Genomic DNA, 17333 nt, shown 5'->3' on the forward strand with positions numbered 1-17333 from the left:
TATGATCCTGCATGCTGCCACTGGCACTAAAAGTCACTCCCAACCTTATGAAATAAGAATGCCATTTACAACTGTAAAGTTCTGATTATATTTCACCATAGTTATGCGACATGTGGAAAATACACTGTTCAACATTTTGGCATAGTAATAAATAAAATCCATACATGGTCTATTAAAAATATCAAAAGTAGCCCTGTGCACAAGGGTCTTTTTATATATTTGTCATGCAGAAAAAAAAAATCAGAGAGCTGAAATCTAGTTACAGAAAATAATACAACTTGGGGTGAATTATTACAGTACATCTTCCTTCCAAAGCTATTAGAGCTCCATGGATGTTCCTTCTACCAACTGCAGTGCTGTCCAGTCAGCAGTTCCAGTGACATCACTTGCTTCATTTCTTCTTCCAGATTCGATAGCAGCACATCTCAGTACAACATTCTGCTGCTGCTGCAAGACGCACTCAGCACTCGTGGATACAGGAACACTCGTGCCATCAAATAATTCATTTGATATTAAACCCCAGCTACAACTTGTGATGGCTTTTGCTATTGGTTTATCCCTTTGTTTTCAGCCTTAGATTATTGAACAATAGCTGTTGAAGCAGGGGTAAAGGAATGGAATATCATAAATTGTACCAAATGAGAATTTTCAAATCAATTAAATGTGTTTTCTGTATAATGATTTTACATTCACTTATGCATGATTTGGCTGTCAAAGTTGCTTTATCAACAGGATTATTCAGGTAATGGAAATGTCCTGGCTTGCTTTCTGGTGCCACACAATAATTTGACAGAGGTCCACTGCTTTTTAGGTTTGTGAAGGTTTCTGTTATTACTTCTGTTCTTCCTTTGCATGAAGAATGATCAAATGGCAGCAGCACACCTAGAAATGGCCTGTGCACGCAGACAGATACACAACCAACCCTAGTGGCAGTGCCTGCAACGTATGGATGCAGTTTACCACACTTTGAGCAAGAATACGAGGCCACAGAATAAACTAAAAAAAACAACTGTTTTATTGTGACATTTATGACATTGAACCCTTGTTGATATGAATGACTATGGGTACTCCTGACACATTACATCACGTCATGGTGTAGGATGGCACTGATTGTCATCTGACTTTTGAGAATGTTTAATGGTCCCTACTGACCTCAGTGCATTTGGCAAGTCACAGAAACTTTATCATCAGGTTTGTGTATACAGTTAACAAGTAGTTGGTCTTATAAGCACCATTACAAACCCTCACACGTTAAGGGTATTATTAATCTAGTTTACAAATGCTTCATTGATAAAAATAGCATGATTACAGTATACACACACTTAATTTACATGTAATGTATTATAGGCATAACTGAGATAAACTACTGAGCTAACTTTGGTTGATTGAAGTATTTAGACTGAATAATGGCAATTTTGGCTTCTAAGTTGTGTAAATATTACAGTGCATTTATAAATCTAGGTTGAAAATTTACTAGCACCAAATGGATATCATAAATGGCTGACCTAGTAAGTTGTAGTTGGAGAAGCGAAGTTTAAGAATTACAAAAATAGAGCTGTCCATCAGTTGAAAGCACATTCTTGTACTTCTGCTGAAGCGATGATGTGTCTCAGCATCAGTGGCCAACTTCCGATAAGAAAAGTCCCAGTTTTCAAGATTCAACATACCAAGGTAGCTCAGCTACACTGAAAAGCCTGAGGAAGTGGTTGGTTTGAGCTAGGGTATTCATCCTGTACCTTGTTTATGTAATAATAGAATAGTGCTGTTCATACAAATGTACTCATGTAAGACTGTACCTATGATATGGAGAATCTGATCGGGAGGAGTATTCAGTCCTACCTATCTATCTTTGGTTTCATTATTTGGTCTTTGGTGGATGAATTAATGAAGCAATATCTGAATTTTCATTTTCAGGTTATCTCCCAGCTCACCACTGAGGTAGTCTTTGTCATGTTTTTCTTCAAGCTGGTTAAGTTCCTTCTTTTTATAGAGTGGAATACTACTGATTTGTAATGAATAGTTTCCGGGCACTGGCTTCTTCTTTGTGAAATGAAGGTAACTTATTCCGTCCTTCTTATTGATTCGGAAGAAACCGTCCTCGTTTCCAGAGTCAATTAAATATCGGTTGTGGTTTGTCAGTGTTGTGAGGGCAGGAAGCAGCTCCAGGATGCGATCTTTGTTACTGAGATCCGAGATGTTGATGGAGAAGACCGCTGCTTTCTCGATATCCCAGCTGGCAAGACTGATTGGCGGCTCCAGCTCTTGCTGATCCTGCACGAGAACAAACAATGTCAGATGGCTTTGTCAGGGACTGCTTCACACCTGCTGTGTGTATGAGTTTCTTACCCACCTCATTCAATATTATCATCAGCCAAATCCACTAGTACAGGCTTAGGACTTGTCAGGATAAAGTATGGCCTTTGTCACTGTCCCTGTGTGGGTAACAGGAGCCTGAGACACACAAAGCATCTTTATGTGGGTCCTGCTGCCTGAAAAAGCCTCTCCATGCCTGGAGTCTGCAACAGATCTCCTACAAAGAGCAGCAAAGGCATACTCCTCCTCTCTGTCAGGGGAACCACAACTGAATGAATCACAGAACTGACTAGACTGGAAATGACCTTTAAGACCATCAAGTCCAATCATTAGGCTAACACTGACAAGTCTTAGACTAAACCATGCCCCCAAGCACTACATCTTCATGACTCCTAAACACCTTCAAGGAAAAGGACTCTACCACCTCCCTGGGCAAGCCACTCAAATGCCTAATAACCCTTTCAGTGAAGAAGTTCTTCCTAATATCCAGCCTAAAATTCCTTTGGCACAATTTGAGGCCATTTCCTCTTATTAAGGAACAACAATGTGCAGAAGAGAGCAAGGTCCATAGGGGTGGCACATCCTTTAGTTGGGTGTTTTGTGCGTTGTGAGATTCACTTTTTTTAGGTTTGGAGCTAGGGTGGTCCATGGGTGCAGCAGGGTGCTGGAAAAGCAGCATCACCCCTCACCCCCAAGTGATGGTTACTGAGCTCCCTGCTGAGTCCCCTTTGCAAGAGTCACGCTGCAGTGGTAGGATGATAACATTTCATACAGCACATCAGTTCTCACATTGTCATTTGGAAAGCAACAGAAGCTCTGTGTCACCTCTGAAACAAATCCAGCACTCGTCACAAAGAGTACTGAAACACACTGAGAAAATGTGGTTTACAGCCCCACTCTGCCCAAAATCAAAGGTCCACACTCTTCTGGGCAAAAGCAGTCTCCTGTCGTCCCCTGTCAGCAGAGCAGAATGCTCTGAGCACCCAACAGGAACTGCTAACTTGTTCATGGAACAGCAAGCTCCATGGAATGTCCACATGAACAGTGTAGTGGTGGTGTTTAGCTTAGGGCAGTGATGGTGTGGCAATGTTCTGCTAGAGTTCAATGTCACTTGGTTATATTTTGAATGCAGCACACACGTTTGTGCACCCAGACACGTACCCTGAATGACAAACCCTGCACGGCCTAGAACCCTGCTGCTGCTCTGGCCAGGCCAGGGCAGATCCCTTCACCTGTAACAGCACTCTCATCTTGAACTGGAGGAACAAGTGAGAAGCCAAATGACTGTGGACTTGGTGACACTTCTCCTACAAGCCATTTAGGGTTTGCTGAAGTCTGTATACAGCTAATACAAACAATAAGGTTTAAATCCAGTGACTTGTGCTAAAATTGGACTGGATGACCAGTCTGGGCAATTCTGACTTTGTATTATAAGAGCTTGAAATAAGCCAATGTGGGATTCCCCAGGTAATGCCAGGAGTTTGCATTTTGTCTAAGGACTACAGTAACATTATGCATTACAAGAGAATGCTTCTACCACAACTTCTGCACTCATACTGGGAGATTCGGTGTTGGAAGCCCAGCTGATGAACAAACAGAATTAAAACCACCTATACCCCATTGCGTCTCACCATTGTGCTCAATTCAGAACCAGGCCCAGCAGAAGTTTGGTGAAGCTGGTTTAATGCTTTCTGAGAAAGTGCTGAAACCATGTATTAATATTTGGTTAATAAAAAAAAAACCCTTAATGACTAGGAAGCTATGGAGTCGTGTGAGCATTGCCACAGATCATAAGCATTTCACTGATACCATTACCACACTAGGAGCAAATAGAAACGTGCCGTTGTCACCAGTGATTTCCTAGCAATGACAATAGAAGCTCTGCCTCCTGTTCTGCTGCTTGGACCAGCAGAGAGCACTGTGCACAGCCTTACTGGCAGCCTTGGCCCCAGGACAGCAACCTGGGTGACCGACTGCAAGGGTCTGGACTTGGTGCGGGTGAGGTGTTTGTGTCCAGAGCTCTGTGTTTGCTTTGGAGAGGGCTCCAGCCACACACACACAACACAATGCTGCTTGGCAGGGCCCTCATTTACTCTGACCAACACAGAATCATAGAAATTTTTTGGGTTGGGTTTTTGTCCATGTCCTGCCTTTCTGGCCATATGGCCACACAAAAGGTTTTACACACCCACTGTCCTCTGACATCAAGAGCCTGCTTTGCTGACGAGTGGACTGCTCTCCAGACAGCTGGATGAACCTTTATTTTAGTGTTTGATGCAACATAGATATGAAGTATGCAGGGGCTTCAGAGGATGACCTTTACCTAATGGCAGTGAACAGCTTCAGAAAGCCCACAAGACCAAACCCAGCTCTTTGGTTTACTTTATTTGGAGTGTACTTTTTTCCTATGGGAGTGTCTCTTGGCATACCTTCTTCTGAGACTGATTTTCACAAGACAACCACAAACCCTTTCCCCCCAAAAGGGTCAGTTACCTCTGCTTCATTTGCAGTTTCATTAGCGCTTCTGCGTTTCCTTCCTCTCTTGGGATAGCCATTGATTTTACATTCATAACAAGCTTCTGGGGAGAGGGAGTTGTCATCTACTTCCCCACTGAGTGAAAGCTCTTGTCCTTGACCTTTGCCTAGCCCCACTCCAGAAACACAGTGTCTGAGGAAGGAAGAAATTAAAAATTAATTCCAGTGAGACACAGATCTTATCAAAAGCTGAATTTGGGGGACTGTGAGTACAAATAATAAAGCAATTGTGTTGCATTCATTTCCTAGGAAAGATTTCTGTTGAGGTCAGTGGGCAAAATTCTCACTGAATCACAATGCAGCTACCTCTGACTTCAAGAACATGGCTCCTCAAGGCTTTGCCCAAGAGAGACCTGCCAATATTTAATAGTTTTAAAAACACAGACTTAAGGTCTGAGAATTTGTTAGTAATTTCTCTTATCCAACCTGGCACATGTTAAAAGACACCAATTTTCAGAAACTGCTGAAAAATCTGAAGGCCTTTCATAAACGTAGCACAAAGCTTTTAGTCACTTTTAAAACTTAAGCCACAATCTTTCTGCTTTCCATATGAGTCACTTGGTCCTGCATGATGAACAGCCCTAACATTCCCACTGGGGCAAATGAAAATTCATTTTCTTGATAAAGCATGTATCTACCAAAAAAAAAAAAAAAAGACTCATTTAGAACACAGAAGAATGTGGGACACAAGAATAGCAGAGTACACAGAATTGTTATTAAAACTAGTGGGTGAAGCCACTTATCTTTAGAGCTGGTGGGGGGGTTTATTATTATGTTATTTTTTTTTTTTAAGGAGACAAATGATACACCACAAACCACAGCGAAGGTGTGAGCTCCCAAGTGGCAAGCTCAGAGAACATGCTGGTGTGTGCAGGAGAGAGGTGAAAGCAGTAGCTTAAAAGAGGTGATTGAACCTGGTAGTCCTGACCAAATTTCATTAAGCATTAAAACTACATTTCTGCCTTCTCTTTGGTTACTTTTCTCCTCTCTCTTCTCTAAAATCAGTGGGTATATCCAGCCCTTGAGCACCTCTACAGCCCTGTCCCCCTCTCTTTCATTGGAGACAATCCTCTTTGTTATGCTGTTCCACACTACAGAGAAAGGAGCAGATTAGGTCTTCTTTAGGTCTGTTAGTTTAAAATGAAAATCCCTTACCCTTGTCCTATTCTGAAGTAACCAGGTGGACATCCACAGACATAGCCACCTTCAGTATTTGAACAGCCATAACTGCAAGGGGCTTGTGCAGAACCGCATTCGTTGATATCTTGGCAACCTCCAGTAAACTGCTCATACTGAAACCCAGTAGGGCACATACATTTATAGCTTCCCAAAGTATTGTGACAAGATGCTCCTCCACAAATGTGTGCACTGAGGCATTCATTTTCATCTGGAAAAGAAGCAGGACATACCACGTGAACTTTCATTCTCAGGTGTAGCCCTTCAGAAAAGTCCCATTTGTTGCAAAGCATGCTGCCACATCAGAGGGACAGAAAAGGAAAGCAGGGCCTGGTCTCACCCTTGGCTAGGGCAGCAGTTGCTAGGAAATATTACAACCATACAACTGAGTAACATTTGGGCTGCTCTGCAGAAGATGTTTCATGCCACATCAGCTCATGCTCTGGAAAGCAGAGAAGCAGAGGCTTTTTTTTTTTTTTTTTTTGTTTTGTTCCAGAAACAACAGAAGAGTAAAATTTTGCAGAGCCAACAAACTGGTCCAGTAATCCCACATTCATAATGCTATTCAACATTAAAGGAAAAAGAGTGAGAATTCAAGCTCTGACACCTTTCCAGACACTGAAAATCCCTCCCTACACCACCCATTCACCTTTAAAGATGAGGTATGGGTAAGGCACAGGAACAAGTAGTAAAGTAAAAATAAAAGCAACTGTAGATACAAAAGATGGCCATGTTCTCAACCAGCTCTTTTCCACATTTTCCAAGTGCGGCACTGTAGTGTTAAATGGGGTTCAGCTCAGGCTTCTTTACTGTACAAGATTTTTTGTTGTGTTTTTTTAAGGTAGCTGATCTGCATTTTTCTGGTCTGATGTGGCAAATTGCTTTGAACCACTCCAAACACTATTGTTCCACATTTTCTGTGATAAAGCAGCTACATGTGTACATTGCGTGTGTATGCACACGTGTAAGAAAAGCCATCTGGACTCTGTATGGATAAAACGTAAAGCACAGAGCAGCATCTCTGACCTAAGCATCCAGGTTACAGGAGAATAAGTACTGATGCAGATCATTATTGTCTTTTTCCAAACAATGTGGCCGTTTGTTCTTTGTTTAAAAGCAATGCCTTTGCTTCTGGCAGCCTGATTTACAGCATGGTGCACTATGGAATTGCCAGGGCAGGGGATGCAGTCACACACAGTACAAGACATGGGAGGAACCAAAGCATTCTTCAGTGATTATCTAAATATGCGTTGCAGCAACATCAAAAGTCTCTGAACACTTCATTAAATAAGCTAAAAAAGACACAAACTGTTTGCAGAGTTGGGATTGCCAAGGCATATAAGGAACTGTCACGGAAAAACCTATTACACTGATTCTTCCCCTGTGGTACACCCAGGAGATCTAGATCAGTATCTTAAGTATATACAGTTGCAGACATTACAATGCGAACATGTGGAGACCACAAGGTATTAAAGCCTAGGGATGAATTTTGTGTTACTGAAGCCTTTAAGAGTTTTCCCATTAACTTAGAGCAACATTTCAATAGTTGTCACACCTAACATGGCAATTATGTCAACATCATAAATGTACATTTGGGCCACAGAAAGTTACTGCACCAGAAGGAGATATGCTCCCTTTGCCTCACTTCATAGCAGCAAGAGTGTGGACACTAGTGAGGTTAATTTCCATATTTACAGTGATTGTTGCAAGAGAAAAAAAGGAAAAAAAGTGAAAAAAAGTTAAGGCAGCCTCATCCTCTGCATGAGCTATGCTGTGAGGCACCAGCCTTGCTCTCCTGTGCTCTGCAACACACAGCTCCACCATGCTCAGCTTCAGCAGAAAGGAGAGATGCCACGAGAATGGAGGAAACCAAGCCTTCTTCCCTGCAGTTTTGGGGTTCTGGCTGAACTGCCTCAAGTTCAAGAAGATGGAACTGCTTCCCCTAGTTGTGGTTCTCAGTGTAATTTTCCTAGGTGAAGTTTCTGGTGATCGGTAGTTGTGGTGCCAAGGCTGAAGCCTTTCTTTCAGTGGGGGAAATACCAGTGCTTGTGGATGTGAAACTGTATTCCCTGTGTGAAATCTAAACAGTAGCCAATGGGCCCAAAAGCTGGAGTAACTGTGTACATCTGCTTTGGAAATACCCTTCGTCAAATGCTATCACCCAGGAAGACTTGGAAACAGCCAAGATGTTTCATGAAACAGAGAACTGCGGGTTTTTTCTCAGATTCCACAGTGTCTTCCAGCAGCCAGATGCGGCAGTGTTGGTTTTTAAACCCTCCTGCAGATTAAATTCTAAGTTAACCCTAAGCACTGCTAGTGTAATTAATATCCCAAAACACCACATCTGTGCTCTCTCCCTGTTCTCTTCTATGTTACAGGCATAGAGTACTGCAGTGTGAGCAAACAAATGTCACAGCAAGCACTGCACAAAATGCCAGGAGGTTTGGTAAGCATAATTAAAAGCAGAGACCTCCTTAGAGCACCACAGTGATAACAAGCAAAGACATTTTTATGTTCTGAAAGCAAAGAAAGCCAAACAAAGAGTTATGAAGCACTTTGTTCTCAAAGAGGTCACCAAACACATCTCTCTGGCTATCCACACAGGACTAGCTTGTATTAAGCCCATTAAATGTGACTACAAATGCACATAACTGTCATGAAAGGAAAAATTATTCATGCTTCCCTTGTTTGAATATGATATATGCTAAACTGATGAAACACTCTGAGACTTTTTCCCATGACTTCCGCAGAGGACTCAGTTCTGTCTGCTCAAGTCATATCCAGCATCAATGCTCTGCACATGCAATTCCATCTATGAAGGCTCAGAGATTTGGGATAGAACCAAAGTTCATGTAGGGAAGAAATAAGCATTTTAATTACCAGTGTGTTTACTTAACATAAAAAAAGAGCACTAGCATTTGTTATTTATAACAATAGAATTGTCCTGTAAGCACTTGTGATAAACTCTATCCCAAAGCATCTTCAGACACAGCAAAAGATTTGCTCAAATATGACAAATACTTAATTCTGTATGGAGAAGAGGCTTAAAACAGCTGCTTTCCTGTCAGTGTTGCAAGAATGATATAAGCACAGATCAAGCATGATTCTAATAGAATTTTAGATGCTTTAGGCTAGAAATTTAATTTTACAACTTAACCATCCAAACTTGTGGTTCTGAGTCCTCCAGGTTCAACCCAGCATCAGCTCTCAGAACAGACCTGGTGTCTGAGCAGAGAGTGTTACATGCCCAAGTAAGACTTCCTTCGCTCAGACCACAAAATGAGTAACACAAGTTCCCTCAAAGTTAAAGACAACATCTATCACCCTCAAGGATAATTTTGTGGTTAAACACTCGTTGAATGAGGACAAGGGTTACCGGGTGCTTCACATCCACTCTGCCTTTCACAGGAGCACGCATTTGTAATGAAACTGCTGAATTTACAAAATTATAATCAGGAAAAGAACATACAGCAAACTGCACCATTGTCCTTCACTTCTTGATGCTAACAAAGGTAACATGCGTTTTAATGGATGAATTCTAAAAAGTGACTTGCCAACACACTGGTTCCATTGGTAATGCTGGAGATATCCTTGTGGGCAGCTACACCTGTATCCTCCAATTATATTTTGGCAACCATGCTGACACCGGTGGTTTCCATCACATTCATCAACATCTAAAACGGTGAGATACACTCTGAGTTTTGGGAGAAAAGCTCAAATTATACTATACTTGAAAAGCATGTTACAAATAATCATACATATTCATACATCATATGTAGAGAGATGTATTTCAGGATCTTCTAAAAGCCTGAACAGTGCTGGGAGACCACTTCAGGCCTTTCAGGATCAGATTTCTGGCTCCACAGCAAGCAATTTAGGGCTGAAAACCACTGAAAGCTCAAGTTCAGCTATGATTTTCAGAGTTCTTGTATTTTGCTATGGAATAGACAGCAGAAAGCCATTTGTATTTGGGATCATATTTTCCTAAAGCTCACAACTCCACAGTAGACAGTCCCTGGCTTTTACCCAAACATCCAACCCAGGAATCCCCAAATATTTCTTTTCAAAGCAAATCAAATCCTAATCCACGAGAAGGCTCTACAGACCCAGAGGAATAAAGCCTGCAGACCTTTAACTCTCTTTAGCAGGTCACCTTTGTGATGCAAGACTATCTGTTCCTAGCAAGTGTCTCAGAAATCTATGCAGGGTTCAACAGAATTTCACTGAACCAAAATGCTTAAACTAAAACATTCCAGACTAAAATGAAGTCTACTCAGAAAATATCTGTCCAGCTCCTTAGCATCCCGCAATGTATCTATTCAGGTCCGTGAGACCAATACTGCCTTGTTGCTAAATTTCTACACCTCACTCCCTTTTGCTCTGTACATGTTTACTCCATAGATTTTGGTGCTTACTCTATAGGTCCCTCCTTGGGTGACAGGATGGCTGAGAGAAGATGAAGGAAAGCAAGAAAAGGCCAAGTTGAATGCACCATATGCTGCACCTACCTTCACAGCTCAGGCCTGTTTGATCAAGTGAGAAGCCACGCTGACACTCACAAACAAAACTTCCTGGAGTATTCTGGCAAATGCCCTTCGCTCCACATAAATTGATTTCAGTAGCACATTCATTGTTATCTGGAGGAAACCAAAGACTGTTACTTCTGTACTCCTTGCTGTGAAGTGATGCCAACAATGAAGAGTTTGTGACCTGAGGTAAACACCAGTAACATGGCTGTCCTAATGTGCTCTCCATTCTTCACTTTGCACTAAAGGAGAGCTTACATTACCTCCTTTTTAATTTGAAAACACTAATGATTGTTAAGGGAAGGGAAACGCTCCTTTTCTTCACCAAGAATATAGAGTTTGATGTTTGAGTCTTCAAGCATCCCCAAATTCACACCAATATCACAGGATATCCAACTGCCACAAGCAGGACCTAACTTGCAGAGCAGAGTGAGTGTTTTGCAGGAAGTAACTGTTTAACATTTCCACAGATGTAATGGGTGTCTACTTAAGGTAGAGCTGCAGGAAGGTACGATTCATGCTTATTTCTTCAAAAAGCCTTGATGTGATTGCATATGCAAGTTGTGCAGTGAACTACAAGAACAGAAATACAACTATTTTTTGTTCAATAGGTACCAAAAGGTAAGATATCACGAATTGGTGATTTTACTGTCTGATTCTTGCAAATGCAAAATTCAAAGACATGGATTATGAAAACAAGGGAAGGTAGGAGGGAGGGTCTCTTTGCACCTTCTGCTCAGGTGGTACTGGGATCAGAATGTGGCTTATGTTTCCATTTGGGGTTTCTTGGGAAGCAGATTTTGCCTCGTTGCTATGATGCTTCCAGGGGGAAAAAAAAAAGGTAATAAATCCCAAACCTGCATCTACATTCCCATGTCACTCACCAATGCAAGCTGTATGGTGCTGAGTGAATCCAGGAGGGCATTTACAAGTGAAACCCCCAATAGTGTTGACACAAAGGAACTGGCAGTTGTGCTGCTTTGTTGCACATTCATCAAGATCTAAAAAAAAAAACCAAGAAAACACCTTTCACTTACACTCCCTGTGGAGGATGACCAATTCAGCTGCCAATAAACAACATATCAAACAAAGCCTTTCGAATCCATGTCTCACTTTCCATGCTGGCTTTCAGTTCCTCTCACATGAAGCTCCATGTATAATGAATGGGACTTCAGAGATACCTTAGTGTCCACGCTAAAAGTGCATTACAGACACCACTCTCATCTGTCTGAACGATACTGCCACGTAATAAATGTCTGCTCTTACTGAAGTCAATAAACAGGACATCACCATTTTCATGAGAAGCAGGGGCAGAGTACAAAACAGTATTGTACTGAAGCATGCTCTTACTCCAAAAGGAATACTTAAATGCTAATCACAAAGTACACTGTCATTTCCCACACCAAGTTTATCAATGCTGCTCTTACTTGTGTGGTTTCAGTCAGGTCTTTGCTACCAAGATATATAAATAAATAAAATTCTAATGAACCCTTTGCAATCTCTCCTGCTGTCACTTTTTCAGCTGCAGAGTTGGCAGGTCAAAATTCTGCTCGTGATGGACAATGTACTTCAAACCACATTTATGTTTGCATCTATTAAGATACATTTACTGCTGAAAAATACAGCTTAAAGTAGCATACTTACCAAAATAAAAACCAATTATATATACTCTTAGTCATAAAGTCTTTTAAGATTAGCTGTCATCTCCCTGCAAAAAATCCTGTGGATCTAATAGTTCTTTGATCATCTGCATGAACAACTGAAACATCAGCTCAGTCTTGTGCAAGCCACTTCCACTGTCTATAGTGGAAATCCTCACATGAATCAAGGAGACAGATGTACATCATTTAAATGTCCTTGAACTGGTATTTGCCTGTGAAACACAGAGTCTCTGCAGTAAATTCTTTTTTGTGATTTTTACCTTTGCAGCTTCTCCCATCTTCTTGCAGGATGTACCCCTTTGGACATGAACACTGGAAGCTCCCCTCTGTGTTTTTGCAGATGAAATTGCAAGGTTTGGGGGACTCATTACATTCATTCAAATCTAGAAGAAGCAAAACCAGATGCCTCAGTGGTGATAGCCAAGATTTGTGATAATGTTTTTCAAAATACTCAGGAGATCTCAGAAGGAGAACAAAAATAATGCATAATGCTTTGTTCCCAAAGCATTCTGATGAATGATGTTTTCTTTACCCTTTTTTCAAAATCTTTGTACTTCCTTCTTCATCTCTTACTAATAAACTTTATGTACCTACATCATAATAAAAAACTTACCTATGCAGAGAGTGCCAGTTAAATCTGTAGTATAGCCAATGTTGCAAAGACAACGGTAAGATCCCCTCTCATTGATGCACTCTCCATTACGGCAGACATCATGAATAACCTTACACTCGTCAATATCTGCAATTAAACGAGGGTTGGTTCACAATGGAACAAGAACTGATTTTATAGAGCTTCAACAGATTCTTGTGACCTGACATGAGAAACCCCCACACATCCTACATGAAAAAAAAATTACACGAAATAACGAAATATTGCAGAGATGAAGGAGAAATATTAAGTGGAAGTGAACAACTGGAGCTGATTATATATTAGCCTCCCTAAATCAAACACCATTTTGCTTTCAGGCACATAAATAGGTCTTAATCCATACCTACAACATACTCATATAGGAGAGTGCAAACTCCTTTTCAAATGCTTGTCAATCAACCATCATGCAATATAAATATCTGCCAAAGTGGGATGAGTGCCTCATCATCCACGGCCTTTGGCTGTGTTCCCTCCTCCCATGTACTCTCTCAACATGAAAACTCTCACAAAATGTCAACTGATATACAAAATACATAGTATCCCACAGTGTTCAAATATGTAAAAGGATAGGTTATAATTTATTACTTAATTTGGCATTGTTTAATAGAGGCTTTAATAGACAAGCCAGTACCTGCTCCATTAGACATGTATCCTCGGCCGTGAGGACAAAGTTTCTTGAAGGCCACAGTTCCTGGGAAGGGACAGATCTCACAGTTTTGTCCCCAGCCTCGGCCACCATCACAACAACATTCAGACTTGGTGACAGAATTCCTGTTGCTTGATCCAATTTGACACATACTTTGTAAGACTTCAGTGAAGCAGTAGCCTTCCCTGTTGTCTGGAAGACAAATCATGCATCACAGAGAATCCTAATAGTGATGACCTCCAGAATCTGGCCATGAGACGTTAGGAATTTAGTCAGAAATATAAAAGAAAGGGCATACTTCAACCTGGGACTGTGGAACAGAGAGTGAAAGATTATTGACAGTAAGGAAGTGACTATGATGTAGCAGAAGGTGGAAGCTAAATTATGTTACACTTATAAAAATAGATGTTTCTATCTGAACCCAAATGACTGGCTGAAAATCAGGACCAAAGAAAAGGCTGAGCAATTCCCTGCTGACTGAAACCATCAAACAGTCATTAAGTTCACCTAATCAGACTGACTGAAGCAGGCATACAGTTTGCATAAAGAGAAGGAACTCGCAGGAGGGCACCTACTTACAAAGGCCCCTGACTGATGGCATGTAAATCCAAGGGCCTCTGCACTCACTATACATTGCTAAGTTTAATTTCAACCACAATTTCTGCTATCAAAGTGATAGCTCATTAGAGTGTCTATGTGTGACTTACCAAGGCACTCGTTCTGGGCATCACTGACAGTGAATCCCTCATTGCATTCACATCTGTAACTTCCCACTGTGTTTAGACAACGGCCGTTCTCGCAGATCCCAGGTTTGGTCTGACATTCATTCTCATCTGTGTATTTCAAACGATACAATGCAAATCGAGTCCATTATTGGACTAATGCAGATTAGAGAAGCTTGTAGGGAGTTCTTAAGCTGTACATTCTGCCTGGTTAAACTTGCACGTTATTTTTAAATAGAAATTGTCTTTTATGCAATGTTCAGTATTATGTATTTTGTTACCACATTTTCTCTCAATGTATTCCATACTGTTTTTTTCAAAAATTTTCAGAGTTACAGCTGCACTTCTGAATGCCATCTGAAGTTTAAAACCAATTCAGATCTACTCTCATCCATGCTAACAAAGATAAATGAGCTTAGAGCAATGGGTCCAACTCTCCACTTCCTGAATCAGAGCAATAAGCAGCAGCAATACAAACTGTAAAGCCACCGCCACATTGTTTCTCTACTTACTGCCCACGTGTACACACACTTGAGCAACAACAGTTTGTATGGCATTGGTAGATCCATTACACAGATAGCTGTGTAATTCTTCCCTGGGCTCTTTTCTATTTCAATAAATCCAAAATATGCAGTTCTACTGAGGAACTGTGAGCTCCCAGAGCTTCAACACTTCAGCGTCACTTACCTATACAGCCTTCCCCATCCGGTCTGCGCTGATAACCTGGTCCACAGATACACATATAGGTGCCAATTAGGTTTTTGCACTCCATCTGTTTTGAGTCACAGTCATGAATTCCTTCTTCACACTCATTCTGATCTAAAACACAAAGTTTAGACTTCAGTATACGGAGATGATCCTAGAAATTCACAATAGTAAATTCTGACTTTGGAATAATTTCAGTTGTAATCAAACTCTATATGTACTTTTACTGTGCTACATTAATCGTAAGATATACTAGCCCAGAGGAAATGGATTTCTCCCAAATGCCCCTTTTCAGGGCAAGACAAAGCCATATCATCTGATATGACCTCACTTCATGCAGATATATCTTTATGGGCAGGACAAGGCTGATACAATCAACTGCATGATGGAATTTCATCCCAAATTCTTTCTGACTCATACTTCTTGGGACTAGAACTTTGGCCCAATAGTGTAGCGAGTCAGAGCCTTACCCTTGCAGAACTTGAAATCATTATCTCTTAACCATGAGAGCCTGGTAGGAGCTTTACCTCTGCACATTCTCTGGTCCTCTCGCAGAACATACCCCGAGGGGCACTTGCATTCGTAGGATCCAAAAGTGTTCACACAGCGGAAAGCACAGAGCAGAGGGTTCTGAATGCACTCATTGACATCTGGATTTGGAACAAAGACCACAGGGGAAATGAAACATGCTTTTGTAACACTCAGCAGGCTTGAGCGCACAGGTTTTAGGTATGGGAAATCTCACAGATCCCAGTTTACCAAGGGCTAAATGTTAATAGCTGGGGACTCATGGTTCCACCCATTATGGATGTGTGTACAGCAGCAGGCACCGGGCACGGCAGGATGTTTGCACAGCTACCTGAAGCTTCAATGTCGTCAACGGCAAGCAGCCAATGGAAACAATTTCCAGATCCATGGTGCTAAAACACACTGTCTCAGTTAAAACTGCATCTTTTCCACATCTAGGCTTAGTATTTGTGACTGGTTATTTTTAAACTCTAGATACACCAATACAGCTTCTTTGCAAACTGAATTCCATACAACATACTAGAAACAGTGCTTTGAAGTGCATTTGCTTACACTCTGGGCTACTCAGAGCAATTACTGCTACTTAATGATGTTTATGCATTCTGCTAACTCCTCCTCTGCCATTCAAGCTTTAACCCGAATGCCACAGGGAAGTGAGTGAAGCTGTAACTGCACATAACACTAATGGAACCTGAGGAAAGAGCAGAAGCATTCTTTCTTACGGGCTTGCAAACAGACTGCTGAGGATAATTTCAGAACATCGGTGTCAGGTCAGAAGAGTGTCAGGATGTTCTAGGCCATTCTCCTCTCTCTGCTTGTAACAGGAGACGACGAGTATTAAAAAACCCGCACACATGTATGGGTTCAACCCACCACACAGGTATGCAGAGATGCAGCCTTTCAGTTTAAGGGCTTGCACAGCCAAAAGCCACAACTAAACTATCAAGCTTGATTTCCACTGGTGGATCTCCCAGCAAATTTGTACAGTCTTTTTCTGGGTCAGTTTATACTTGTGGCCTCAGTAACATTCTGCAGCAAAGACTCCCACAACCTAAGTAAGCACTATGCATATTCAAATGATGGCTTTAGTTTGTCTTAACACATTCCCTCTATTTATGGTACCTTTTACACTTGTGGCTTTATAAATTTGAATCATGCATCTTTTCAACCACACTTTCCATACTGAAAAAGTACAAATTAATTAATTTTTGGCATGTCCCTTCTATAACTCTGATCTTTCTTACTCCTCCCCTATTTATGCATTTTCTCATTTTTACTTTTGAAATGAGAGACTAAACCATGAAAAATATTTAACCTGGGGTAACATGGTAATTGTCTAGTACTGCATTTATATTTTCTGGTTAATTCTCTCTTTCTTCCCTAGCAAATCTAAGCAGGCTATTTTCTATTTTCACCATTCACAGTGACTCTTCTTCGCTCAAGGAATGGGGCAACCATACCCCAGCATCCTTCTCAGATAAAGATACATTGTTCCAAATGTCCAGGTTTTGTTTGTTTGTTTATACTGATTTACTCTCCCCAGTCCTTTCCAAAATCAGGAACCTGTTTCAGCACACAGCAGTCCTTAACACATGGGAGTCTCACCTTCACAGGTCATCATCGGTCCAGGCTCAAATCCCTCAACACAAGTGCATTCAAAACCTCCCACCACATTCCTGCAAGTTCCATTTCCACACGGGTTTCCAACAGCACATTCATCTGTATCTGCAAGCAGTTAAATCACAGCAAGAATACATGGTCATACTCAGCTAAAAAGGTATAAAATTTATATTGCTGATGCACAGCCAAAAAGACACAAAAACCAGAAAATCCAAGAATTCTCTTAAGTGACTGAATTAGAGTCACAGTCTC

The 17333-nt window shown here is 41.2% G+C and overlaps 1 protein-coding gene across 1 annotated transcript in view; it reads right to left on the bottom strand.

The window, feature by feature from the left end:
* Nucleotides 1-1881: 1881 nt before the first annotated feature.
* FBN1 (fibrillin 1) overlaps nucleotides 1882-17333 on the bottom strand; it is a 151489-nt gene continuing 136037 nt past the window's right edge. The window contains exons 53-65 of the mRNA XM_054387954.1: nucleotides 17067-17186; nucleotides 15461-15583; nucleotides 14916-15047; nucleotides 14214-14339; nucleotides 13492-13698; nucleotides 12825-12950; nucleotides 12472-12594; nucleotides 11435-11551; nucleotides 10533-10661; nucleotides 9579-9698; nucleotides 6004-6235; nucleotides 4807-4981; nucleotides 1882-2271 (exon numbers count right to left, since the gene is read on the bottom strand). Of these exons, the coding sequence (XP_054243929.1) occupies nucleotides 1882-2271; nucleotides 4807-4981; nucleotides 6004-6235; nucleotides 9579-9698; nucleotides 10533-10661; nucleotides 11435-11551; nucleotides 12472-12594; nucleotides 12825-12950; nucleotides 13492-13698; nucleotides 14214-14339; nucleotides 14916-15047; nucleotides 15461-15583; nucleotides 17067-17186 (2120 nt within the window). The remainder of the gene's footprint in view (nucleotides 2272-4806; nucleotides 4982-6003; nucleotides 6236-9578; nucleotides 9699-10532; nucleotides 10662-11434; nucleotides 11552-12471; nucleotides 12595-12824; nucleotides 12951-13491; nucleotides 13699-14213; nucleotides 14340-14915; nucleotides 15048-15460; nucleotides 15584-17066; nucleotides 17187-17333) is intronic.

Source organism: Indicator indicator, chromosome 16, assembly GCF_027791375.1.
Source record: "Indicator indicator isolate 239-I01 chromosome 16, UM_Iind_1.1, whole genome shotgun sequence".
NCBI lineage: Eukaryota > Metazoa > Chordata > Aves > Piciformes > Indicatoridae > Indicator > Indicator indicator.